This window comes from Dipodomys merriami, unplaced genomic scaffold, assembly GCF_024711535.1.
Source record: "Dipodomys merriami isolate MVZ:Mamm:240054 unplaced genomic scaffold, mDipMer1.0.p SCAF_3, whole genome shotgun sequence".
NCBI lineage: Eukaryota > Metazoa > Chordata > Mammalia > Rodentia > Heteromyidae > Dipodomys > Dipodomys merriami.
In genome coordinates this window covers 112,296,211-112,322,865 of record NW_027204492.1, presented here as the reverse complement: position 1 = coordinate 112,322,865, position 26,655 = coordinate 112,296,211, and the positions used below count along the sequence as shown (strand labels likewise).

Here is a 26,655-nt window from a genome sequence, read left to right as displayed (position 1 = left end):
AGGAAGCTGCAGCCAAGCAGACTCAGACTGGGATGGAGGTAGAAAGCTGATAAAGAGCAAGCTTCATTCTAACGCCTCTTTGGGCTGAGTTCCTGTTGCTGCTCACTTCTTGGATTTAGAGGTAGATTGCACTGGTAGTGTGAAGAGGTCAGTACAGCACCAGCCGTGACAGATAGGTTTGAATGCCATAGTCTAGATGCCCTTGTAGTCTTTATTAAAGAAGATCAAAAGCTCAGCATAGATAATCTACTCATCATCCTCATCTAATTGCAAACACCAAAAGTGAAGCCACAGCACCTTAAGGAGACTGGGAGGAGAAAAAGTTTAGAGATGGATCCAAGTAATTGTTTCCTTCTGAACTTGGACGTGGACCGTTCCGTATACTGCAACAGCTCCAATGACAGTGTGGAGCTCCCCATGAATGGAGACTGGTTACACCCGGGGATCCTCTATATTATTCCTGCAATTTATGGGCTTATCATCCTGATAGGCCTCATTGGCAACATCACTCTGATCAAGATCTTCTGTACAGTCAAGTCCATGCGAAATGTGCCAAACCTGTTCATCTCCAGTCTGGCTTTGGGAGACCTGCTCCTCCTGGTAACGTGTGCTCCTGTGGATGCCAGCAGGTACCTGGCTGACCGATGGCTCTTTGGCAGGATTGGCTGCAAGCTGATCCCCTTTATACAGCTTACTTCCGTGGGGGTATCTGTCTTCACTCTCACAGCTCTTTCGGCAGACAGGTAAGTACTGACTGAAAGTTACATGCTCTCCCAGATGGTAGATGTCTTGCTAAATGAACGACCGTATCGTGACAGACAGAGTTGTTTGTGTAAAGGGAAGTTTTATTCCAACTCAGATTCCCTTCCAGGCATGTTTTTGTTCTGGGAATTACTTTTTGAGTTTGCTATATTGGTTTGAAAAAGAAAAATGGGTGAATGGTAGAGACAGAAGGTGACAAATGAGAATTAAAAAAAATTCTCGAACTGAGGTGTATTTTCCGAAGACAAACTATTGCCTTTTCCTAACTTTGCTCTCCCTGCAAAATTAATTGCCCAGGTGGGAAAGACAATCACATCTCATAGCTTCAACCTCAGGCAAATATTTCTCAGAAGCAGTTCAAAACCTTCAGAGAACAGGAGAAACCGACCACACTTGTTCAAAGTATTCTTTCAGAAATCACCAAGAGAAGAAAGTACACCTCATTTCTTTGAGATTTATTTTCCTCAGATTGTTTTTATATTGCAGCTGATTTTGTCTTTGGATATTGGTGACTGAATAGTTAGTTGTGTGCTGGCTTTTCGAAGTCTAAAATGGAATTGAGTATTTTTGTTCCTCTCTTCCACCTGAATAATGCTCCACTCAAGCTTAACTCCTAATTTTAATGTCTTCATTGACATTCTTCTATATACAGTATCTTCGGTGGGTTGTTCTTTTCTTTTGGGAGGGGGAAAGAGGAAATCTAGTCCAGGGATTTATTCTGGAAAATATTTGTGAACTGTATTGCTGTGTGAACATATTGCACAAACATTTGTATGTATGCAGTCTTAAATTTTCTTTTTCAATTTTGAGTATTTATCCAACCCTTATTGTGTAAGCAATGCCTGCTTGAATTAACAGGTCAAAAAATATCTACAGGTTGTTCACACATATTGCTGAACCTAATGCTATTCTAGATTCTGAAAGTTGGGACACAGTAATAAGAGTTTCAGACACAACATAAACTGGTCGAATTAAGGAAAGCCAATACTATGAACCAGTGGATAAAAATTGCTACCTTAAAATCAGATGTATGTTGTATGTTGAAGATACATAAGGCTTGACAGCATATGGGAAAAGGAATAGAAGAAGCTCTTAAAAGTTTATGCTGTGAAGAAAATGGACCACATTTTAATACATGTGGTGCTGGATTCTCATTTGGGAGAGGAACAAACAGTCCTCAGGTGAGCCGACCTTGAGAAGTAATGGACAAATAAAGATAGTGTTATCAGTATTTGTAGACATGTATTTATACTAGGCTGCCTGGAGTACACCGCTGGACCTGCATGACATTTTCAAGGATTGCAAAGTAATGGTCCACAAACGACAGAACGAAACCAGTTGGACAAGGTCTTCTCATTCCCTCTACTCACTCTGAGATTGCTCTTGCCCTGCACATTTATTTGCCCACCAGGTAGTAATGATCACAGACAGTCTAGCATTCATTCAGGACTACCAAAGTTCAGAGCTGGCAGAAGCTCTGGGGCTGGTTATCAGTGGCCCAGGGCACTTCAGGATGAGGATACTTTTCTTGATAGGAAGAAGAGATTTGGATTTCCGGGCTGGTGAATGCAGTAGGACAGATGGTGTTTACTGTCTTTTGGGGGAGGCAGAGAGGAAAGCAAGGGCATGGAATGTAAAGATGCAGCTGCAGCCCCCCCCCCACTTCCCAGAGTTGCAAAGCACATGAGCTCATGAGCAGCAGAAAGGGAGAGCTCTTTCCAAAGCTAGATTGCACACATTGGCAGCCACAGTGTATCCCGAGGAAGTTGATAGATGCTCTCTATCTTTAATAAGTTCAGTACTGCAAGCTCCCACTCAACTAACTTCCTGAGTTTCACTACTGCTTAAGAAATTGCTGAGGGAGAGGCAAATGGAGAATGGAAGGATAAGCAAATGCAGCCATAATATTCAATGTACACATATGAAAATGGAGCCAGGAAAATTGAGGGAACGGGTGAGGTTGGAAGATACAAGGAAGAATCATGACAGGAATGACATTGATGAAGATGCATTGTACTCATAAACTACCATGCTGGATTGAAACCCTTTGTGGAGCTACTTAAAGATGGTATGAAAAAAGCTGATGAATCGCTTGAATCACTGGTAATACATCTAGCTGATTACAACAAGAATGGGTATTGAGCTACTTAAATGTTGTAAGATTGTACTTTTCTATTTATCACAATTCTAAAAGGTACCAGATTTTTATAATACCCGATGAGGTTGTCAGTGTAAATATATATTGTCTATATTTATTTTCTCTTCTCAACAAGGTGTAATCTGCATAATGGTAAACTAAACAAGTTAATAGCTCAATACATTCTTACATATTTAGATAACTGCATAACCACTACTCAGGAGTTAAAAGAGTTCTGACACTCTCAGAGTTCTTTTAGGCCTCTTTCTAGTTAATACCCCCACAGAGAGTCAATCACTATTCTGATTTCAATCACTGTAGATTATTTATGCCAAGTTAAAATCTCACACAAATGTAATCATTACAGCAAATACTTGGTCAATGTCACCCTTTCCATCATTCTCTCCCTCTCCATCTCAACCAACTCCACCTATCCCTTTAAATCACCTGGTTTCTTTTTGACATATGTACATGGAGTGTTATGACTGTAATTGTTTACTCTCTCCACTCATCTGTGCTCCTTCCCCTTAAGCCTCATTCTCTTCAGACAAGGCAGGTTCTGAAGCCCAATCCTGAATCTACTGAATTAGGGTTTAAGTGGGTTGTGAGTAGGGCCTATAGTGAGAATCATTCATCCCTGCCTCTGTAGGTTTCTCACTAATGCCTGTATGTAGCTCAACCTCCCCTCTACAATCTTCCACTACTTCAGGTGAACTTGAGTCTTTGTTAGAAAAGTTTATGTCCCTGTCACCCTTGCAAATACATATTTAAAGGCAGTCCCAGAATTCAGAATTTTGGATTTAGTATAGCTTTCTAACTGAAGGTTTACATTCAAGCTTCTTCAATATTGGTACCTATCCTCCCTCTCATCTCAAATTCTCTGATCTTGCATATATACCAATGCTCTCCTATATACTGTTTCATTAACCCATTCTTGTCCTGATACTCTCCAGAATGAGTCCCTCTTTCCTACAATTCTTCTACTTGTCCCACGCGATATCTGGGTATCAGACTTTGTGAGGACTCCACAAGGAGTCCACTTTCCAGATCTGTACTGTGTCTGGCAAATGCTTTTGCAGGCCTTTCTCCACCTAGGAGTATACTTTCACATGCTCTTGTCCCAACACTTGCCAGAACTAACACTGCTCTAAACTAAACATTCCCTCCCACATGTCACCAGACTTCTCCCCTTTCCCACATCCTGTCTTCCACCTTTTCTGAGGGCTTGACCCTATTTTCTTTTTGCCCAAATTCTATCAGCTCTTCAAGGCACCATCCAAGTCTTTTTTTCTTTTATGAATCATTCCCTGATCTTTTACTTTCATTGATTTATTTTTCAGTTCTTCAAGTTATCTTTGTCTGTATTGTTTATCAGTTAAATACATCCTGCTTTGTACTACTGTGTCCTTTTTCTGGATGCGTTTTCTATATTCTTAATCATATGGGAAATTCCATGGAGTCAGTGTCTTCTTCAGTAGTCAGGCCCACCTTAGGTAAAGTGCTATGATGACTCTAGTTTGATTGTTTTTACTTGGTTGATGTTTGAGCAGTGCTAAATGATAAAACCCAGAAGCTAGAAATGGAAGTCACCTTAAAGTTCAAATGCTTGTTTGACACAGAGACCAAAAGAACTGATGGGATGTAACGTTCTTAACAAAATCAGAGTCGAGTGCACCCAAAGGCCTAACTCTCCTCATTCCAACTCCCCATGTCTTTGCTGGATCTGGAAATTTGTCTTCAGAAAAGAAAAAAAAACCAATATCAAAATCTAGAGTCTGACTCCAATACCCTTCTTTGGGCAGTGGAAGCAACCGATTCCAAAGAAGAACGATACCCTGAGGGAGTTCAGGCATATCCCTTTGGAATCTCTTAGTGATTTCAAAGTTGCATTTACTTTTGTGCTCAGCTTCCTTGGATTTCAAAGAGCTTGACCACTTTTCTCACTTTTCCATTTAATTCCTTATAAAGGCTGCTGTTGAGAAGTGCTTTGGTTGGAGCCGTTTGCATGAACAATTCATAAGTTTATGGTTTTGTTTTTCTGAGGCAAATGCGGCTTGTCTGCAAGGAAATTCAACTTCGGTCTCCCCACAGCAATGGAACTACCACCGCTGCCAGCAGATTCGGGAGCTGTCAGAGGACAGGTGCTGGGAAAGTGGGGTTCCCCTTGAGGATCTCCCAGCTAGAGGGCCCTGGAAGAGAAGGTCAGCCATGAACTTTGCTCTCGTGTCTCACACATTATCTTTTCAGTGTCAGGCTTTTATGTGATTAATTATCATTTCTGGCAACTTAATATGCATAGAGGCAAAAAAAAGCACAAACTTCATCATAAAATGTACAACATCGCCTGCAAAGGCTCCCTGGTGGGCTTTTTTGAACTGTGCCTGTCAATAACATCCTTTAAAAATAGACTCAATTTACATTCTTGCACTTAGAGATCTTCCTGATGTGTGGGGTGGCATAAATTCTCTCTTAATTAAAACACATGTGTTTTAGAAGCAAATGAAAGACAAAAAAAAAAAAAACCTTTCCATTCTTCTCTTTTACCTCCCAATAATAGGACAAGAGATTGTGAAAAGGTTCATTTTATCCTATCAAGCAGTTTCTTTTTTCAGGTTTATCAAGGTGTAATTCACTCACACACACACACACACACACACACACACACACACACACACACACACACACACACACACACACACACACTGAAGTCTTAGGTTGACATTTCTCTGAGTTTTGACATGAGCAGCACATCATTACCACTAGTTAATCAAGATAAAGAGCATTTCTATCCGCCATCCACCTCATTCTCTCATGTTCCTTTTTGGTCTATTCCCTTCCTCCACCCCATTTCACATAAATGTTGATCTTTTCTAGACTGTCAAGAGAATTATATCATAACAGATGGAACTTCTTGAGTCTGGCTTCTTTTTTTTTGGTAGTTGTGAGGCTTGAACTCAGGGCCTGGGCACTGTCCTAAGCACTCTACCACTTTGAGCCACAGCTCCACTTCTGGTTTCTTCTAACTCATGTTCTAGAACATATAAGTAATCCACTCTTTTTTTGCTGAGTAGTATTCTATTGGATGTATATATCACAATTTGTTGATTTATTTTTTCTAGTCAACAGACTGACCAATTAGTACTATTTTTAGACTTGGGTAATGAATAAATGTGGCCTATGCATTTATGTATAATTTTCATATAGATATGTGTCTTTCCTCTTGGCTAATTATCATACAGAATTCTTTTCTTGACAACTATTTTGCTCATTTGTTTACTATTTTTCTTGCAACACTATAATGTATCTCTAAAAAAGTGAGACTCCTAACTCATTAGTATAATCTCTCACACTAGAGTAGCTCCTAGCTTAAAATAGGTGTTCAATAAATCTTTGTTTAATAGATAAATTGATGAATACATAAAAGCAGGGGAAAATGACTGGATTCTGGTAGATCCTACTGAGTGAAACTGGAGTACTAGATTCAATTCTGAATCAATTGTCTATTTCCTCTGATAATTCATAATTCCTTTGACAATTCAGTGACAATTGGATAACATTGTTTCCAACCAGAGATGAAGAGCTCATCCAGGTTTTTTGAGAAAAAAACAAAGAAAATATTAATTTAAAACTTGGGTAAAGATATGAATGTAATAATTTAGAAATCACACATTAGATTTAGAAATCATGACAAATTTCAAATCCAAATGAGTTGATAAATTCTATGATCACAAAATCCTGAAAAATAGCATAATATCATCTGATAAAGAACTGTCTTATTTAGTCTATCATACTCACTTTATTAAATATTTTGGCTACATCTTAGCTTGTCTCTCAAAATTACCAGGATTTGGAAACATTTGCCTTTCTCCTCTCCTCTCCTCTCCTCTCCTCTCCTCTCCTCTCCTCTCCTCTCCTCTCCTCTCCTCTCCTCTCCTCTCCTCTCCTCTCCTCTCCTCTCCTCACCTCTCCTCTCCTCTCCTCCCCTCCCCTCCCGTCCCCTCCCCTCTCCCCTTCCCTCCCTTCTTCTTCCCTTCTTTCCTCTCCCCACCACTACCACTCCTTTCTTCTCATTTCCTTTCCTATCCTTCTCCCTCCCTTCGCCTCTCCTCTCCCCTCCCTTTCCATACCCTCCTCTCCCCTCCCCTCCCCTCCCTGTTGCTATGGACTGGATAAATTATAAACAATAGAAGTTTATTTATGATTCAGGTCTGGGAAGTCCAAAATATGGTGGAAAGATTGGCTAAGGCCCACCACACTCCATATTGTGTCACAATATGGAAGAAAGACAAACAGAACAAACAAACAAACAAAACCATGAGGACAAAGGACTTAGCTGACCTTGCTTCCAGTAACAATTCCCTTTCCATAGGACTATTTCCTTGTTGGGATAATGACATTAATCCATTAATGAGGTCTACACCCTCATAATCTAATCATATTTAAACGTCCTACTTCTTAAAAGTGAAGAGTTAGAATGACAAACTTCAACATGATTCTCTTTTGGGGGGGAAGAGGCACATTCAAACCACAGCAATCATTATTAAGTTTCTTTCCTATATGGGCTATTAAAATTCATAGCATTGCAAGTTTTCTTGTATCTGCAATAATCTTACATATTCATATACATGTTTATTAACCTATTTCCCATAGATGTTTTCATAAGGCCATTTTTTTCTTTTTTTTTAATTTAATTTAATTTTATTTGTGAACATACTGTACAGAGGAGTTACAATTACATGGGCAGGATAATGCGTACATTTCTTACCAAGCATTGCAGCCTCCTCCTTTGTTTACCCTTCACATCCCTTCCCAGCCTCCCCCCTCCCCCCCAATCCCAATCCTTCTCCTTCCCCCCCCTTCCCCCTCCCCCCCCTCCCCGCACCTACGTTGTAAAGCTCATTTTGGACATGACAACTTGTACTTCTCATTGTTGCAACAGGTCCACCTGTATCCTTAAACAACTGGTTTTTCCCCATCTCCTCCACAAGTTATACTGACATCAAATATAGTGAAAGCAGGGGTTATACTGTGGGGGAGGGACATACATCCAACCCAGATGCCCCTCAGTAGATGAATGGATCAAGAAAATGTGGTATATATACACAATGGAATTCTATGCCTCCATCAGAAAGAATGACATTGCCCCATTTGTTAGGAAATGGAAAAACTTGGAAAAAATTATATTAAGTGAAGGCCATTTTTTATCTTCATTAGCATTGATATTTCTTGGGTTTACATAATACAAGTGTATTTATTTTATTTTTACCTTAACATAACCCTTTGTTTTACTTTCTGCTTGCATGTTATTTTTTTAACTGTCAGTTATGGGGCTTGAATTCAGGGCCTGGGTGCTTTCCCTGAGTTCTTCAGCTCAAGGCTAATGTTCTACCACTTGAACCACAGCCCACTTCTGGTTTTCTGGTAATTTAAAGACAAAAGTCTCAAGGACTCTCTAAACCAGGCTGGGTTTGAACCACAATCCTCGGATCCCAGCCTACCGAGTAGTTAGAATTATGGATGTGAACACCAGCACCCATCTAGTGTTACCCAGCAAGGTAGTTATTTTGAAACTTTTCTTTAATCTCACTTGTAATAAGATAGAAATTCCATGGGCATGTTAACACAAGTGTATTTATGCAGTCAATTTGCTATTTGTAATTTGACTACTGTACTGTCTTACAAAGACATACTGATTGAGCCAGTTCTTAAATGTTTGAATTGCAATTTGAACCTTATTTGATTTTTCCCTCCTTCATACCTTATTTTATATTAATTAAATATTTAAAATGTTCTGTTTCCTCCCTCCATGAATTTGTTGATGTTGCAAGCTTTACTTACTATTTATTTAGGGACTACTGTAGAGTTCAGAGCATGTATGTTTGACTTACTAGAATTTACTATAAAATAGGACTTTCTTACTTCCTGAACAATTCAAGGATAACAGGACACAAAGTTTATTTAAAATTCCCTCTTACCTTTTGTTTGGTTGTTGTTTTATTCATTCTGTATTTGAATTCTTTATTTTAAACTCCATAAAATATTGTTTTTATTGTTTATACATGCTCTGCCTTTACTCACATATTTACTTTCAGGTTTAAATTATTATTTTGTGCAAATACTTCGGGTTTGGCCACAAGGCCTCCAGATCTCACTTTTAACCCTTTGAGCATCTGAACCAAAACCCTGACTGTTAACCTGGGTTCCCCTCCTTGTTGGGTCCTGGACTCCACTTACCATCACCTAGATGCTCTGTTCAGCACTGGAGTTTCTCTGCTCTTGCTTGATATTTATAAATGCTTTAAGGGGGAAACTAATGCTGAATAATAAGAACTCACCAGCATTTTGACCTCTCACATTGTTCCTGCCTTGGTATTTCTCTAATGTTTTCAAAGGGATTTTTCTTTCTGCGTTTTTATTTTAGAAGACTTGGTCAGCCACAGGCTACTTTGGCATAATCAGAAGGGGAAAAAATCCCATAGTATTTCTCTGAAAACCCTGATGTACTGCCCTTGAAACTACACACATCCTACTTCTGCTAAAGAGTTGTTCAGAACTACCTATCCAGGCGTGTAGGGTCAGCATTCAAGAGCCTCAAACTATCCTAGCAATTTAGAGTGAGAGAAGTTGCTCTGGCTAACTTCAAAGTGAGTAAGTCAGAAATCTCAGCGGATGCCTGCAGCCGTGTGCACTGCCAAGCATGGAGGCACATCAAAGCCTCTGGGAGACTCAAACCAGGTCGGGCCTCTTGCCTCAGTGAGCAGGAGCTCCAGCCAACATTTACTTATGCAATAAGTGATCATGGCTGAAGTTTCACAGGAAAAAGACAAAACGTTCCTACAATATGTTTCTTTAAAGTTTACTTCTTTATTATGTCTCCATCCCTCCTTTCTTTCTTTTCTTTCTTCTTTCATTTTTTTCATGTATTTGATGTACTCAGGCCAGTTAACCAGTGATACTAGCTAAAGGTTTATATAGAGAAAAATAATGGGAAAATAAAAAAAAATTGTCACATAAAGGAATCTATTTTCGAGCTTGAAAGGACTTACTGTGACAATACTGTCTATTTCTTGATATTTTCTACATACATTTAAGCCACAGTTTTCTTTTTACCTGTGCTAGTGTTTTTTTCTTGCATTTGGTTGGTTGTTTTGGGTTTTGTTGTGTTTTATTTTTGGTGTTCTTTTGTTTGTTATTTGGTTAGGAAATGTCATACCAGGCAGAACTCTTTTATGATAAATAGTTTGAGCACAATTTTAAAGTGACATAAAATTATGTGACAACCAAGTCATAGTAGTTTCCCTATTGGAACATACAGGAAATGCTGCTTTAAAAAATTAATCAGAACAGAGTTTTAAGAGTTTCTTGCTGCTTAAAAACATAATCAGAACAGATTTTTAAGAATTTCTTCATTATTTTTCTTCTGCTTTTACTTTAAATGGTTAAAAATATTACAGAAGAGCAGAAAAACAAAAGTTGGTACCATTTCCCCCTAGAATATCAACATAAGTGAAATCAAAGGTTAAACTTATGGTTTAAAGAATACCTTGCCGGGCGCTGGTGGCTCACGCCTGTAATCCTAGCTACTCAGGAGGCTGAGATCTGAGGATCGCGGTTCAAAGCCAGCCCGGGCAGGAGAGACCGTGAGACTCCTATCTCCAATAAACCACCAGAAAACCGGAAGTGGCGCTGTAGCTCAAGTGGTAGAGCGCTCGCCTTGAGCTGAAGAGCTGAGGGACAGCGCCCAGGCCCAGAGTTCAAGCCCCACGGCCGACAAAAAAAAAAAAAAAAAAAGAATACCTTAACTAGCTGGGTGCTAGTGTCTCACACTTGTAATCCTAACTAATCAGGAGGTTGAGAGCTGAGGATCAAGATTCAAAGCCAGCCCAGGCAGAAAAGTTCCTGAGACTCTTATTTTCTAATCAACCACCAAAAGACCAGAAATGAAGCTGTGTTTCAAATGGTAAAGTGCTATAGTCTTGAGCAAAAAAAACACAAAAAAAACACTTGAGGATAGCTCCCAGACCCTGAGTTGAAGCCCCAAGACTAGTGCGCACATGTGCATGTGTGCACTTGCGCACTTGTGCTCGCGCGTGCGCACGCGCGCACACACACACACACACACACACACACAAAGAATATATGAATTATAAGATGAAAACAAATTCAGCAAATATTTAGCTTTAAGTATTCTTGTGCTTTTAAAAAGCCCTGAGAACCTAAAATATAATGGTCAAATGTGAAATCCACTGAACTTGGGATCTAAGGCAGCATAGGCTGTAAGCTTCGTTCTCAGCTAACTAAGTGTGGGAGTTCTCTGATCTTATTTCTTCTTTTAGTTTAAAAATGGTCCTTGATGACTTATAAGTTCTATATTCCATAGTTGTTCAAAAAGTAGGTTTGTAATTAAATATATCATCATTTGTCTGTACAGAGATAATAGTACTTTATATGTTGATCTAACATCGCTTATTCTAAGAGCTCTTCACAAAGGTAGAGTCATTGTGTTATTCATTAAGGGCCTTTCTTGGGCATATCTTGCTTCCTTAATCAAATTTTAAATCCTCAGTGGCCAGGGACTTTTATACTCATAGTGACAAACAGAGCCTGAAATGTCAATTACTATTTAAATGTGGTGATAAATTGACTGAGCTTGATAAGCAATGAGTACTTAGTGGTCTATTGTCTTCATTATCACAAATTAATAAGTCTAACAGCCAGTGCACTGTTTTATATTCTCCTTATTTTGTTGCATTTACTAATCCTTTGGGGTAATATTTCCAACACTCTCAATGGGGGGAAATAAATTGAAAAGCATTGCTGAATGCTACTGGCTCACATCTTTAATGCTAGCTACTCAGGAAGCTAAGATTCAGAGTCCAAGGGTTCAAAGCAGACTAGGCAAGACTCCATCTCCAAAATGATCCAGCTAAAACATGACTGGAAGCATGACTCAAATGGTAGAGCAAGCAAACTGAGTGTGAATGCAAGACCCTAAGTTTAAACCCCAGTACTAACAAAAAATAAATAAAGCACTGAATTCAAAGAGATATGTAGGTCCTGTACTTCTAATAGTCGATTATGAGACTTCCAACAAATTACACTTATAAAGCATCTGATTTTTTAACTGTGGATAAAAATGTTTACTTTTTCATAGGACTTTCATTTTTGCTGTAATGATAAAATGATATCATATGCATCACTTCTTTATGAAATCTAGTCAAAAGTGGGTGTATAATTAGCATACAATTTATATTAAGAAGGAAGCCAAGAGGTGGGTTTTGAAATCTCTTCTAGTTAAAATTCTATTGGATAGTCATTCCTTGCCAGCAAATATAATCATCATTTGTTTTGTAAATAATGCTTCCTATTTTTCAAAGAACCTTTGAAATATCCATTTGCTTTTCATCATAGCATATAAACTGATCTCATTACTTCCATTTCATAGAATAAAGAAAAATTAAAATGGAAAAATCAAAATCTTGTGGTATAAAGTGCTTCTGTTCAAACTCCAGCTCTGCTACTGTTTGCCATATGGTCTTAGCCAAGTACTTTAGCTTCTCTGGGCCTCAGTTCCTTCCTCTGTTAAAAATGACAATATTAATATCTACTTTCTCATTCTGTTATGCAGATTAAAAATTAAATCTTTTTGATGCAGATAAATTCATGAAGTGCTGCTATGCCATGCACATTGTATTATGTAAACTTTTGTTAAATAGCAAACAATAAAAAGTACCTGAGTGCTGGGCACCGGTGGCTCATGCCTGTCATCCTAGCTACTCGGGAGGCTGAGATCTGAGGATCGTGGTTCAAAGCCAGCTTGGGCAGGAAAGTCCGTGAGACTCTTATCTCCAGTGAACCACCAGAACACCGGAAGTGGTGCTGTGGCTCAAGTAGTAGAGCGCTTATCTTGAGCTGAAGAGCTGAGGGACAGTGCCCAGGCCCAGACTTCAAGCCCATGACTGACAAAAAGAAAAACAAACAAACAAAAACAAAAGTACCTGAGATAATGCACTCTCAAAAAAGAAAATAGCATTATGGAAGTGGAAGGGAAGTTCAGAGCTCCCAGGCTCCACCCAGCCTCTTTGTCCCCCTGTGTAGGCTCGTCCATTTTATCTCTGCCAGGATCCACCTCCTATGCCAATGGACCCCATGCACCTCAAAGGCAAACCTCTCAGAAAAGTTTACTTAAATTATAAGACTGTTGAACTTTTTTTGGAGGCACTGCTGGGATGGGGCTGTTAAATCTTTATAATTAGACACAATGAGTCATATGTTAGGATATTATTTCTGAATACCATCAATGAATCTTATTTTGGACAGAAATATGTTTTCATAAGGTCATTTAGAACTTCTATTTTTCTTTCCAAGAATTTGGAAATATATTTGAAATGAAAAAATTACCTCAACGATTTCATTTTCTACATATATGCTTGATAAATTGAATGGACTGGGGAAAGAATCTAGCCAGTAGATGGTAGTCCTGTTTCCTAGGGCACCAGGAAATCACACATACATCTAGGCTTGTGGTGTTTTTCTGACCAAGGCCAAGGGCAAGGGCTGCTCAGAGGGAAGGATTGAGGCATGGTGGTGTCATGGAATTAGCAGCCCAGGATAGAGAGGGATGAGAATTGGCAGGTAAACACTCTAAGGGTATATCTCATGGATACAGCCCGGAAAATGTGTTCACTGCAGTCTCTCTAAGAGTCCTCTTCCTGTCTTCCTTCAATGTTCAATACTCCCTATGTTTTCTCACATCTCTCCTTTTACTTTGCCTAAATCCTCACCTCAGAGACTGTTTGGGAGTGAATGACAATTTCTAAAGACAATGGATGGCTCACAATCTATTATACATTCCACCCCAGAACATAAGATTATTTTTTGCCTTCATAGATTGTCTTCATTCTGTTTATGCTCTATGCTACAAAATATTGCCTAACTGTAATTTGCAAATGGAAGCTACAAATGTTCTTCAAACTTTTTGGCTCATAAAGTCTTGAAAAAGTCTGAAAGTCTAACATAAATATATGTTCTTGTCATCATAACATTTTTTGAGAAATGGACTACAAATAACTTGTGCCAGGATGTTTGCATTCTACTGAAAGTTAACTGGGCCACTCCTTTCATTGGCTATTTTAAACATATCCTCTGGCAAATGTAATATTTCATCCTGCTTATACCCCTTCTGACAGGCACCCTTACAGGATTAACATTGAATTTAGAATGAGATCATTCTGCTGAAACTCATTTTTGGCCCAACGGTCAATATTTGTCCAGTGCCTTATACAAAAGTGCTATATAAGATGTCCAACAACCGATTTCATCTTTTAACAGTTTATCCCTAAGCTTCTCCATTCTTTTTTTAAAATGTTCTTCAATGGAAAGAAAATAGTGCTTTTTAAATTGTTATTATGTCAAAAAGGAGCTTTACAATGTCGGTGGGGGGGGAGCGGAGGGGGGGAAGGATTGGGTGGGGGGGAGGGGGGAGGCTGGGAAGGGAGGTGAAGGGTAAACAAAGGAGGAGGCTGCAATGCTTGGTAAGAAATGTATGCATTATCCTGCCCATGTAATTGTAACCCCTCTGTACAGTATGTTCTCAAATAAAATAAAATTTTAAAAAATAAATAAAAGTGATGTGCAGAGGGGTTACTGTTTCATAGGTCAGGTAATGAGTACATTTCTTTTTGGACTTCACCCCTTCCCTCATTCTCTCCCAGTTTTTCCTTCCTGCTCCCCACCCACAAGTAGTATAGTTCATTTTTCAACTTAGTGTCTAATGTGTACCACTGCTGTATTTGTTCATTCTTTGTCCCTCTATTTCTATTCCTCCATTTGCCTCCAGCTTCTGTGATTCTTACACCCCACGATCAGTGCCTTGACTTCTGAAGCCTTTCCAGTGTCCATGGTTTTTTCTCTAGCCTCATTCCAGCTTATGACTTCTAGTTTTTCACTGTTGCCATTTTTCACCTGGACTTCAGTGATTTATTCACATGACTCCTTTCCACCCTGAGATCTCTAAATATATTCAAGAATGCAGAGCTCACTCAAGGAATGAGTCTCAGGAGATAGGGAATTACAATTTGTGTGTGTGTGTGTGTGTGTGTGTGTGTGTGTGTGTGTGTGTGTAAAGTAAGGGTGTTCAAATGACAGACTCAAGGAAGAACTTTCTGCCTAGAAACACACTGCTTTCACCATGGCTGCAGCAGGTAGAAGACAGACGTTATGGTAATTTTTAGTTTTCTTCCTTATTTGCAAGGCCAGAGATCCAAGGTTGCCTGGTCAACCACAGGGCCAGCATGATGAGAAGCTGTGTGACTTATTCCCAGGCTTGGGAGACTCCCTGTACTGGCTCTAATTCTATTTCCTATGTTTAACTCTAATGGTCTTACATAAGTTACTTAGCCTCAGTTTCCTCATTTATAAACAAGCATTGATAGTCATATATTCCACATAGGATTATTATGAAGATTTAAAAAAAGTTAATTTAAACAAACTTCACAGAATAAGTACCTGATCTGTTCTAAGTGGCCCATAATTTTTATCTATTATAGTAGTGAAAGAAGAATCATATTTCATGACTGTATTGGTATGAAGACAAATATAATATGAGAGAGAATATACTCATTTTTGTTCTGGGTTTAAAGAAAATTAAAGCATGTTGGAGCCCTAAAAGTGTCATAGGCCCTGGATCTTATGCCTATCTTCCCACTGGAGAAGTTGGTCTTGAGTTTGAACCGTTGAGGGTTTATTTCCAGATCACTCCTTTGTAGTTAGTGGTCTGAGGTGGGGTCCTTGTGTGAATATCCTGTTTCCCCAAAACCAGTCCTCCAATAATTTCATTATTTTTACCTAAATTCAATTATTATGTTGAAGGTTACAAATGGAGATGCTTCCAGTTCTCTTATTTCTTCTACATTTATGAGTTGGTCTTTTTCTTAATCTCATTTTGATTCTTTCTCAAGAATTTCACAAGCAAGACCCTTCAGGATGCCCTGTATATTCTTTGCTATAAATCCATTATTGTGCAAGCATTTCCTTTTTATCTGGCACAATAAGCCATTTGAGGTTCATCCTGGCATACTTCCTGATTCAGATTACGATTGACCATTTTCCCAATGACGTCTGTTTTCTTTTAGTGAGTAATAAATTTAAAGTGCTCTTTTACTGTACATACTGAGCATAATGGTACATGTGTATAATTTCTACACTGACACACATAGAATGTAGGTATATGCCCATTTTTCTTTTTTGCTTTTCTTTTTATTATCTTTAAGTAGTTGTATAAAGGGGTTTCAGTTCAGCATGTCAGTTTATGAGTACAGTGCACCTTGATCAATATCATTCTCCCCCTTCTAGCCAAAGTCCATTTTCATTTCACTGCCCAATTACTACACAAATAAAACGGGTATATTTGCCTTGGATTTGACATTTACTGCTTGGGTCATTCCTTATCTTCATTTATCTTTTAATGGTGAAGACGACTCTATTCAGTATTGTTACAAGAAGGAAAAAGGATTGAACCTGACTTCCTGCTCATCAACTTTCCCAAGTTTAACATTGATACATACTTGCCCTTGTTAATATAATTTCTACCAAATCCTGGACAAGAAAACACGAGCTACAACTGTGTCAACTCTACAAGCCCCAGGGTCTGTAGCCATATGCTGCCAATGTATATTCTTTTTTACAAGCTTGGGAAACATGCTTTCTGAATGGTTATTTCATCCTTCACCAAGATTGTCATCACTTTCTTAGCTAGAGCCCTGACTATTCCTAAATAATTCTCAGAGAAGGGGCTTTGGGGACTTCTCTTACTGTTCCCAATTCCCTTCAACAGCACACTGCCCTTAGTCTAGCTTCCTCTGGGTAGCAAAGTATCCTGACCAAGTCCTTATGAATAGACCAACTAGGGATTGGTACTTCTGCAATACAATTGTATTTCTAGATAGGCTCTACTTTCCGTCTTTCCTTCTCATCCCTCCTGTCCTTTCCCTTTCCCTCCCATCTTCTCCTCTCACCTGCTTCTTTCTCATGCTGTCTCCATTTTCCTCTTTTTCTTCTTTTTGTCCTCCTTCTTTCCCTCTATCCTTCCATCCCCCTAGAGATTGCACTGATTCCTATCCCATGCTAGAATCCAGAAAAAGCTACAGTATATTGGGAAGGGATGGTAAACAACATTCGATCTATTTAGCTTAAGGAAAGAACAGAAAAAGATAACTGTAATCTGTGATATACTTAAGGAAAATGATTGGATGTGCACCAAAGATCAGTACATTCTCCATTTACATAGAAATAGCTCAAAGGGGCATAAGAGTTCATTGCTCCAGGTTATTGCCATCTTACAAGCCAGCTAATAATTGTCTCACATTTCTCCAGAAAAATTCTTGGCTGTAGTCTCAAAACTAAGCCAGTGTTTCATAGTTTTGCCCAATCTTACTAGGAAGAATTCTCATTTAAATGTACAAAATGTGTCATTTACCCTAGAGACCATTTTGTTCATTTAGCTTTCGACTTCACTTCAGTATTTTCCATGAAATGTACATTTGGATTGTAATATTTTTATTCAACAATTTTCTATTGACTGCAGTAAGTAATTATGAACAAATAAGGACTAAAATGCTGAATGTATAGAAATGAACTCCTCATATTTGCATAACAGATATACCTTTTGTGGGCAAAGGTTTCATCCCTGAATTTGACAGCCAGCTACTTTTATTTGTCAAGAATCTCTTTGATACATTAATCTTGTTTTGAAGAATATTTTTTCATTGTTTGCGTAAGAAAAATGAAGCACAGATGTTTTGGAGGTGGGAAAGAATAATGTCGTCAGAGGAGTTAATTTGTCTGTTTATGGAAGAATAATTCTCACTAAGTATTATATATAAGAAAATCTAGTCTCTCATTTATGAGAATAAGAGACTTGTCTGTAAGTCATATACTACTGAACAATTAATTAGCAAGTATTTGCTGTAAGGTAAGTGATATGTAGAACAGGGGACTTGGGGCATTTTTAGTGATACAAAAAGACGAGAACAACACAAAATGTAAGCTTCTGACCTTGGGAAAATTATAAGAAAGTTTCATAGAAAAGATATAATCATAGAAAGCTAGCAGATAATTAATTCAAGACAGATCATTGTAAGCACAAAAATGAAAAGAATTGATAATCTAGTCATAAAATTCAAATAGGTTGAAAGAAAGAATACAAAATTTGAGACATACTCAGCAAGAGCTTCGTGAAGATGATACTTAAGCTGAAATTTTGAAGGATTGAATTCACACACATAGCGATTCTAGGATTGCACACACAGAAAAAGATGAAGGTGGGATGTAATGGCAATTTAGGAACTTGTATATCTCTTGGGAACAATAGGAAGTTACAGTTCAGTCTCTCAAGAGACAGCAAGGCAGGAGTGATATATAGGAAATGATCATAGAAATACATAAATGATCATAGAAATACATAAATGGCCATTGTATCTTATTGTCCTAGACAAAGCTCTTTTGTTGGCAAAGAGCAGAAGACATAACCTAACTCCAGTACAATGGGAATGGAGATATATTAAGAGTACAAAAGATCTCTTGTACATTTGGCAGTAGTTTATTGGGCAGGAAACAAAGACTTTGTGTATTACTTAGGGCCACATCACCTCAGTTTTTCCTCTTATGTCTTTTTCTCTTTTCCTTTCTGTCAAGCCATCTACTCTGCTTATTCACCTTTACATGTTTATGATTTGTGGCCTTGATCACTTCCTTGACATTAAAATCTTTTCAATCATTTGCTAACTGCGTTCTCTCCATAAATTAACTGGTTTAGATGAGGTATCCACTCCAGTTCAACCAGCTTCATCCCTAAAAAGGAACAATCTAATAGTGGCTCCCTGGATTGGGAGCTCTGGGCAAAACAGGCTAAGCAAGAAGAAGAAGAAATAGAATAATCAGTTCCATGTTCCACAGACCACTAGACATAGAGGGAGGGTGTAGTATGGTCTATATACATTTGAGAAACTTGTATGCCTTTGAGAGACCTGCTTCCCTCAACACAAGGGTCTCAGAAACTTTCAAGGTGATGGCTGGAACCTGAGAGGTGGTCACTCTATTGGCATGATGAGCAGTTCACAAAGTAGGCCATCTGTGCCACCTATGCTCAGGGATGTGGAGGTGTATGCATGTGCATATGCACGTGCATGAGTGTGTGTGTGTGTGTGTGTGTGTGTGTGTGAAGTAGCTGCAATCCTGACTCCTGAGAGCCCAGTGTCTGGTTTCTAGTCTATTTTTTCTGTATCTAGATAGGAGTTATCCAAATCTCCCTCTGAAGGAGCTATAGTCCTAGATTAGATATTTACTCCACCACCTCCTAAACTACCTGAGCTTCAATTTTCCATCTGCAGAATGGGGGTAATATGAACCTGTTAGGGTTATGTGGAACATAAGTGAGATAATGTAGATGTCATTTTTTTGCTTGGCACAAAACAACAGCTTAGGAAATAGGATTTCATTCCATTCTTTGATATATTGCAAATATTAGATAAAATATTTGTTGTTTTTTGTATATCTTCATTGCACAAATGATATGTCAATATATTGATGTTTAAAAATAAATGCTAGATACCATAATTATTTCACTGGTAAATATGTTAGTATGTCTTTAATAAACAAGGTCTCAAGAAATGTATGACTACAATACCATTATTTTACTCAGTACATGAAAATAATCCCATGCTATCACCAAAGATGCATACAAAAATATCCTCCTTAAATGAAAAAGTGAATCATCATTTTTGTAGAATTTTCCAATTCATAATTTGCCTAATTCCTATCTTCAACATATTATTTAATAAGTTATTCTATCCCTACATTCTCTCAAAAGTGGCACATAAATCTAAAGGCTTAGATTTAAATTCAAATGTTTCTTTGTGAAAAAGATGAAAAGAAATGTCCTTAAGTGATTTATTGGAAGTAGGGAAATTCAAATAAGATCTTGCTATGTAGCCCAGACTGGCTTCAATTTCGTGAGCTTCCTGCCTCAGCCTCCCAAGTGCTAGAGCTATAAGCCTGCAACATGATACACAGCTTTATATTATCTTTCATGAATAAATGTCATGAATCCAAAATAGTTTTCAATTGTTCCCAAGGCATTTTGAACCTAGGAACAGAAGATTCCCAAGAGAGATGAGGTAAGCTGTTCACACTAGTTTCTGAATCATGCATGAGTAAATCACCTTTACTGAAAGACTTGGTAGTACTTATGACTATTATCTGCCAGAAAATGCAGAAATCATAAGTTGTCATTTTAGCAAATTTATTAGAAATACCCTCAGTTATAGGCATCTTTGGTTGAAGACATTCACATACTTTTAATTTTTAAAAAATCAATTCAGGCTGGGAGCCGGTGGCTCATGCCTGTAATCCTAACTACTCAGGAGGCTAAGATCTGAGGATTGTGGTTCAAAGCCAGCCCAGGCAGGAAAGTCCATGAGACTCTTATCTCCAATTAACCACCAGAAAACCAGAAGTGGCACTGTGGCACTAGCCTTAAGCTGAAGATCTGAGGGACAGCGCCCAGGCCCAGAGTTCAAGTCTCATAACCAACCAAAAAACCAATATGAATTCAGTTCAACATAAGAATAAAAAGTATTGAAATGGCTAGTAAAGAGGAAAATAGAACTTTCTTTGAAATCATTATATGTTTCTTATAATTGTTTCACATGCAAACAAACCCAGGTACATTAAAGCAGAACTATGGTGATGTTATGGAATTTGGGTGATTGAGAGTACACACCAAATCATAGCCCTCTTCTTCCCTACCTGAATTAAGAATATAGAGCTAGATAAAGAAATCACACTGAAAACAATGGAACAATCACTTCTAAGTTTAATAAAGCTGTTTGGAGAAAGTAGCTTAGGCCTGCAGCAATAATCAATTTACAGTCACCCAATCTATTTTAGATATGCCATTCCCTTAGTCAGGGACAGTTGGTTCTTTCTTCCAAACTTGCCACTTAAGAACTCACTCCGCTTTGCTATACAGGAGGAGGAAAATGAGTGAAAAGTCAGGGTGCATCTTAGAGCGTTCACCCAATAGCTGTCTAAGAAAGGGAAATTCATTGAATTGTATGATATGAAGTAAAACCAGTTTGAATACAGTATTTTCAGTAATAAAGAGCCTCACATTTAGTTGACCCCAACTTATCAACTGCCACATTAGAGTAGCTTAGTTCATCAACTGAAGGAATGTTTGTATAATTTATGCATGTCAGAATGTGAGTAGGTATCAAGATGGAAAAAGACATTCTCTGTCCATCAAAGGCTCATTCTCTCATGGGTTTTAGACAAGTGTATTTGAGTGAGATACATGGACTAGGAATTGTATGGGGTGTTGGATCAGACATGGTGATGTGCTACTGAGTCCTCTGGTTCCTGCCCAGTTACTGAGCCAGGCAGTAATGGAAGTCACACTACTCTTGGAGTAGCCCTCAGCCAGTGACTTTCCGTTTCCACCCAAGACAGGATTCTGCACTGGACAATAAGTTCCTCAATTTCCTATTGGACTAGTGTAGGGTTGACCAGTTGTCTCAGTTTACTTAACTGACCATTCTCCCAGAACACAGGACTTTTAATGCTAAATCTGTGAATTTTCCAGGCAAACCACTATGCTTTGTCACTCTTGCTAGTGTAGACATTGTCAGATCTTCATCATTGTCTCATAGCTCCCTCCATCCAGTTATGTTCCTTCTCTTTTTTCCTTTCACAGGTATTATTACTGAACAGACTTTGTTATTGTTGATAATGATACTGAAGTTTGAACTCAGGACCTCATGCTTTCTAAGGCAGGTGCAAAACCACTAACCCATGCCTGGGTCCTGTTGTTCATGGATTATTTATGGAATAAGGTCTCATTTCTTGCCTGGGTTTGCAGGTGAATAGGGATCTATCTTCTTTTAGACTTCCCATCATCTCTGGAATCACAGGCACATACTACAGCATCTAGATTCCCTTCCATGAAATGGAATCTCAAAAATGGTTCTTTATGACCAGGTCTGATCCTCCAAATCTTAGCCTCCCCTGAAGCATGGGATGATAGACATGTGACAGTAGATTTTAAATGGGTCTTGTGACCTTTTCTGCCTTGGCTTGTCTCAAGCCATGATCCTCCTGTTATCAGCCCTCCAAGTAATCAACAAATGTTCTGAACTCCTGACTGCATTCCTGCATCTGCTTCCCAGAGCACGTGATCCAAAAAAGGCACAAGGGGTATAAGAGAAAATAATCTGAAAGTGAAAGAGGAAAGGGAAAGATTTGACAATGACAAGGCTCCTCTTGGGTATAAAATTTCCAATAGACCATCCATTCTCCGTCCTTTGAAAAAAGGAAGGGACATGTTTTGAATATTCAGTGACTTAAGTTCTTGAGCTATAGTTGAGCACTCATAATGTAGGATTTTCCAAACATAAAAAATAAAAAGCTAACCTCCTTGTCTCTGTCTCACTTTAAGCAACAACATGCTTTGTTATTAATTTCTGTGATAAGAAAAATGATAGGAACATCATCTTTTCTGAGAAGCACTTCTGAAATCAACAGAGATAATGAATTGTACAGCATAGTGATTATAGTTAATAACAATGTATTATATTTTTTAAATAACTGAGTCAATTTCACACGGTCTCACAGAAACAAAAATGATGGTCATGTGAGATAAGGCACATGTTAATTAGCCACAATAGATACATATTTGGTAACATGACATTGTGTACAACATATATATGTATATATAGTTTATAAAACAACCTCTAAATTGAGAGAGACAAAGACAGACAGACAGAAAGAAGAGAGAGAGAGAAAGAGAGGGAGAGAAGAAATGTGTCATTGTTAGATTGTTCTTGCTGAAGAAAGAGGTGTTCACTGCTGAGGCTGTGTGAGTTCAGTCACCATTTTCATGAACTTGAGAGTGAGTACGTCCTTAAATATTGCATCTCAGAAGGCTGACTTGCCTCCTCCTAGTCCTGGCCCTGGATCCCTATTAGGCAACTTATGCAGTGTATTCCTTCTTTCTTGCCCAGGTACAAAGCTATTGTCCGACCAATGGATATCCAGGCATCACATGCCCTAATGAAGATTTGCCTGAAAGCTGCCTTGATCTGGATCATCTCCATGCTGCTGGCCATCCCAGAGGCTGTGTTTTCAGATCTCCACCCCTTCCATGAAGAAAGCACCAATCAGACCTTCATCAGCTGTGCTCCATACCCACATTCCAATGAGCTGCACCCTAAAATCCACTCTATGGCTTCCTTTCTGGTCTTCTACATCATCCCACTGTCAATAATCTCTGTCTACTACTATTTCATTGCCAAAAACTTGATACAGAGTGCTTACAATCTTCCTGTGGAAGGGAATATACATGTCAAGAAGCAGGTGGGTACTTAGAGTTGGCTTATTTCCTTCTTGGCAATTTTGTCTCTTGCCTTTCTTTTGGATTCCACGAACAAGTGTAATATTTAGGTAGCCATCACTTACCTTTTTGTGTATATATAGGTACTACAGCTTGTACTCAGGACCTGGACATTGCCCCTTACCTTTTTCACTCAGGTCTGACACTCTATCACTTGAGCCACAGCTCCACTTCCACCTTTTTGGTGGTTAATTCGAGATAAAAGTCTCATAGACTTTCCTGTCCAGGCTGGCTTTGAACTGCAATCCTCAGAGCTCAGTCTCTTGAGTGGCTAGGATTATAACATGAGTTCCTGGCACCCTGATGATTTTCCCATTAGAGAAAATAGGCAATCTGCGGGCAGATGATTTCTTAAATTTGAACCATGTCATTTGGCTAGAAAGAATGTTCTCACATGCAATTGGAGGAGACAAATGAAAGAAAAAAAATTTGATTGAAAAACACAATGATCTGAGTTTGAGTTGAGACTGCATGATTTATTCTGTGTCTCACTTTCTTACCTATGATATGGATATTCATCCCTATATTGAAAGATTGTGGAAGGATTGCAAGAGAGAATCTGTACAAGGCCTGGGGGTCCAAACTTGCAGGATGCTTTTCACATGTTTCCCATCCCATAACTCCCATAATTTCATCCTTGAAATATAAATGATATAAACTAGGTGCTTTGACTTTTTCATCTTTATCAGTCTTTCTTGCTTTTAACCCAAATGCATATCAAGTGATACTCAAAAAAAATGTATTTCCACTTAAGTGAATAGCTGACCATACTTGAGGTCTCACCTTCAGAAAAAAAAATGTAGTCTCAATTGCTAAGAAAATGTACCAGTTGTCAGTGCAAATGTCTCTACTTAAAAGACCTTTCAGGAGCAAGCACACATTGTAACCCCAATTGGTTTTAGTTTTTGGCAGTACTGGGGTTCCAACTCACAGCCTTGTATTTGCTAAGCAAGTACTCGACCACGTGAGCTGCACTCCAGCACCTTTTGCTCTTTTTCCTTTCAGGTGAGGTCTCATGCTTTTCACCTAGCTTGCCTTAGACTGTGATCCTCCTATCCCAGCCTCCCACACAGCTTCAATTATAGGCCATCACACACAGTGCCTGCATTCCTAATTTTTTTAATAAGGAAGAAGTTTCCCCTTGAGGTTACAGAGAAACTTACGATCAAAAGGAAGTGCTCATTTCATTTTGTCTCATAAACTTCTTATATCGTGTAGTCCAGAAATAGCTTAAGATGAAAAAATAATAATGGGGAGTTCACTTGGCTTGACCAATGAGGAAGAACTAAGCTGATTGTTTTTATGAGCATCAGAGGGAATAAGAAATCATTAACTGTGAAGCAAAGAAAGGCTTGAAGTAGCATGGCTGATAAACTCCACTAGTGCTCTCTGGAGGAAAAAAGAGGGCACTTACTAGAATTTCATTGTGCAATCCATTCAAGCATGTAATCAACTTTGTTTAAAGATCTCTTCACAGCAGCATATTCTAACTCTATTCTACCTTGTGGGTCTCTCTCTCTCTTTCTCTCTCTGTCTCTGTCTCTGTGTCTCTGTCTCTCTCCCCTCTCTCTCTTCCTGCCCTCCTGTGTGTTTCTGTTGCATTTATCTTCCTCTATTGAATTCTTTTTCTGTGGCTTTGTACTCTCACCTGTTTATTTCACTGTATTTCCTCATCTATTTCCCTGTCTGAGTCTTTGTTTCCTTCCTCTGACCCTACTCTCTGGCCTCTCTTGTCTCTCTCCATGTGATTTTTCTCCTTAGATTGAATCCCGGAAGCGACTTGCCAAGACAGTGCTGGTGTTTGTGGGTCTCTTTGCCTTCTGCTGGCTCCCCAACCATGTTATCTACCTGTACCGTTCTTACCACTACTCTGAGGTGGACACCTCAATGCTCCACTTTGTCACCAGCATCTGTGCCCGCCTCCTGGCCTTCACCAACTCCTGCGTGAACCCCTTTGCTCTCTACCTGCTGAGCAAGAGTTTCAGGAAACAGTTCAACACCCAGCTCCTCTGTTGCCGGCCAGGCCTTATGAACCGTTCCCATAGCACTGGCAGAAGCACCACTTGCATGACCTCTTTCAAAAGCACCAATCCCTCCGCAGCCACCTTCAGCCTCATCAATGGAAATATCTGCCATGAAGGGTATGTGTAGACTATACCCCACCATGCCTTCCCAGGGACTCCTGCTTGCTTTGTGGCTGATCAAGAACCTGCAAATCTATTGTTGTCTCTGTACTTTCCTCAGATCCAGCAAAATGCTAGGTGGTGTCAATGGATGAATGAATGACCCCAAAAGGATCATTATTGTGTTTCAAAGAAAACTATTGTGTTTTAAAGAAAACCATGAAGGCACGTTCCCTTTGTAACTTGTGAGTCTTTTTTTCTAGTAGGGAGCAAATCTGCCCCGTTTAAGAAAAGGGAACCAATTATGATTTTAAGCATCAAGCCGTGGTATACAGGTATGGCCAATTAAGTCATTGAAATTATATGAACAAAGAGATTTAAATAGCAGAAAAATCATACTTTGGAAGTGTATTTTGTGAAAGATTTTGCCTTGTCGGTTCTTGAAGCAAAAGTTAATGCTTAAAAAATGTGACTTGGCTTTTCCCCCCAATAATGTCTATAATACCATGGAATAACTTTTTTTAATTCCTAACATGAAAAGTCAGCTCTATGAAAGAGCCTCATGTTTGAGGCCTCCTTTATAATACTGGAAGGCATATAAAACATATAAAACAAATCTCCAGATATTGATTTTTTAAACAATGTTACTGAGGATATAAGATACAGAGAGACACTTAAAACATAACATGAAGACAAAACTACAACCAAACACACAGATAAATATATCAAGATCTAGTGTGGCCAGAGAGACATCTCACACTGACCTCTCTTGATGGAAATTATCATTGTTGCTCTCCAATTTTGATCATTATAGTGCCATTCTACCACAAAAGAGAAAAGAATTGATCATGATATCATGATCATAATATTCTCTCCCTCTCCCCCTTCATTTGTCTACCCCTCCTCCCCATGTCCCCCACCCCTCTTGGATATGCCCATTTCCTGGTGTTGATTTTGTTGGTCTTTGACCTAGTCTTTCTGAAAGATACTGTTTGAACTCTCCAGAGGCTACTAGAGTTAATTCATTTGTAACCACTTGTATACAGCCCAACATTTTTACTTATAAATTTATAGGTACAATCTATCTACAACAATTCATGAAAGATGGTATTTATTCTAGGCATACATGGTTTGAGACAAGTGTATTTATTTAGATTTGACTGTCTTTTCTTGACATATTGAAGCAG

The 26,655-nt window shown here is 38.7% G+C and overlaps 1 protein-coding gene across 1 annotated transcript; it reads left to right on the top strand.

Annotated features, from left to right (window-relative positions):
* Grpr (gastrin releasing peptide receptor) lies at window positions 1–25,805 on the top strand. The gene is made up of 3 exons (XM_070039288.1): window positions 1–743; window positions 22,957–23,308; window positions 25,107–25,805. The coding sequence occupies exons 1-3, from the start codon at window positions 331–333 to the stop codon at window positions 25,494–25,496; spliced, it is 1,155 nt and encodes a 384-aa protein (XP_069895389.1). The 5' UTR covers window positions 1–330; the 3' UTR covers window positions 25,497–25,805.
* The last annotated feature ends 850 nt before the right edge of the window (window positions 25,806–26,655 follow it).

Coding starts and splice junctions, on each gene's coding strand:
- Grpr (XM_070039288.1), top strand. CDS start 331: ATGGATCCAAGTAATTGTTTCCTTCTGAACTTGGACGTGGACCGTTCC. Junction 744..22,956: donor ACAGCTCTTTCGGCAGACAG/GTAAGTACTGAC, acceptor TTTCTTGCCCAG/GTACAAAGCTATTGTCCGAC. Junction 23,309..25,106: donor ATATACATGTCAAGAAGCAG/GTGGGTACTTAG, acceptor TTTTCTCCTTAG/ATTGAATCCCGGAAGCGACT.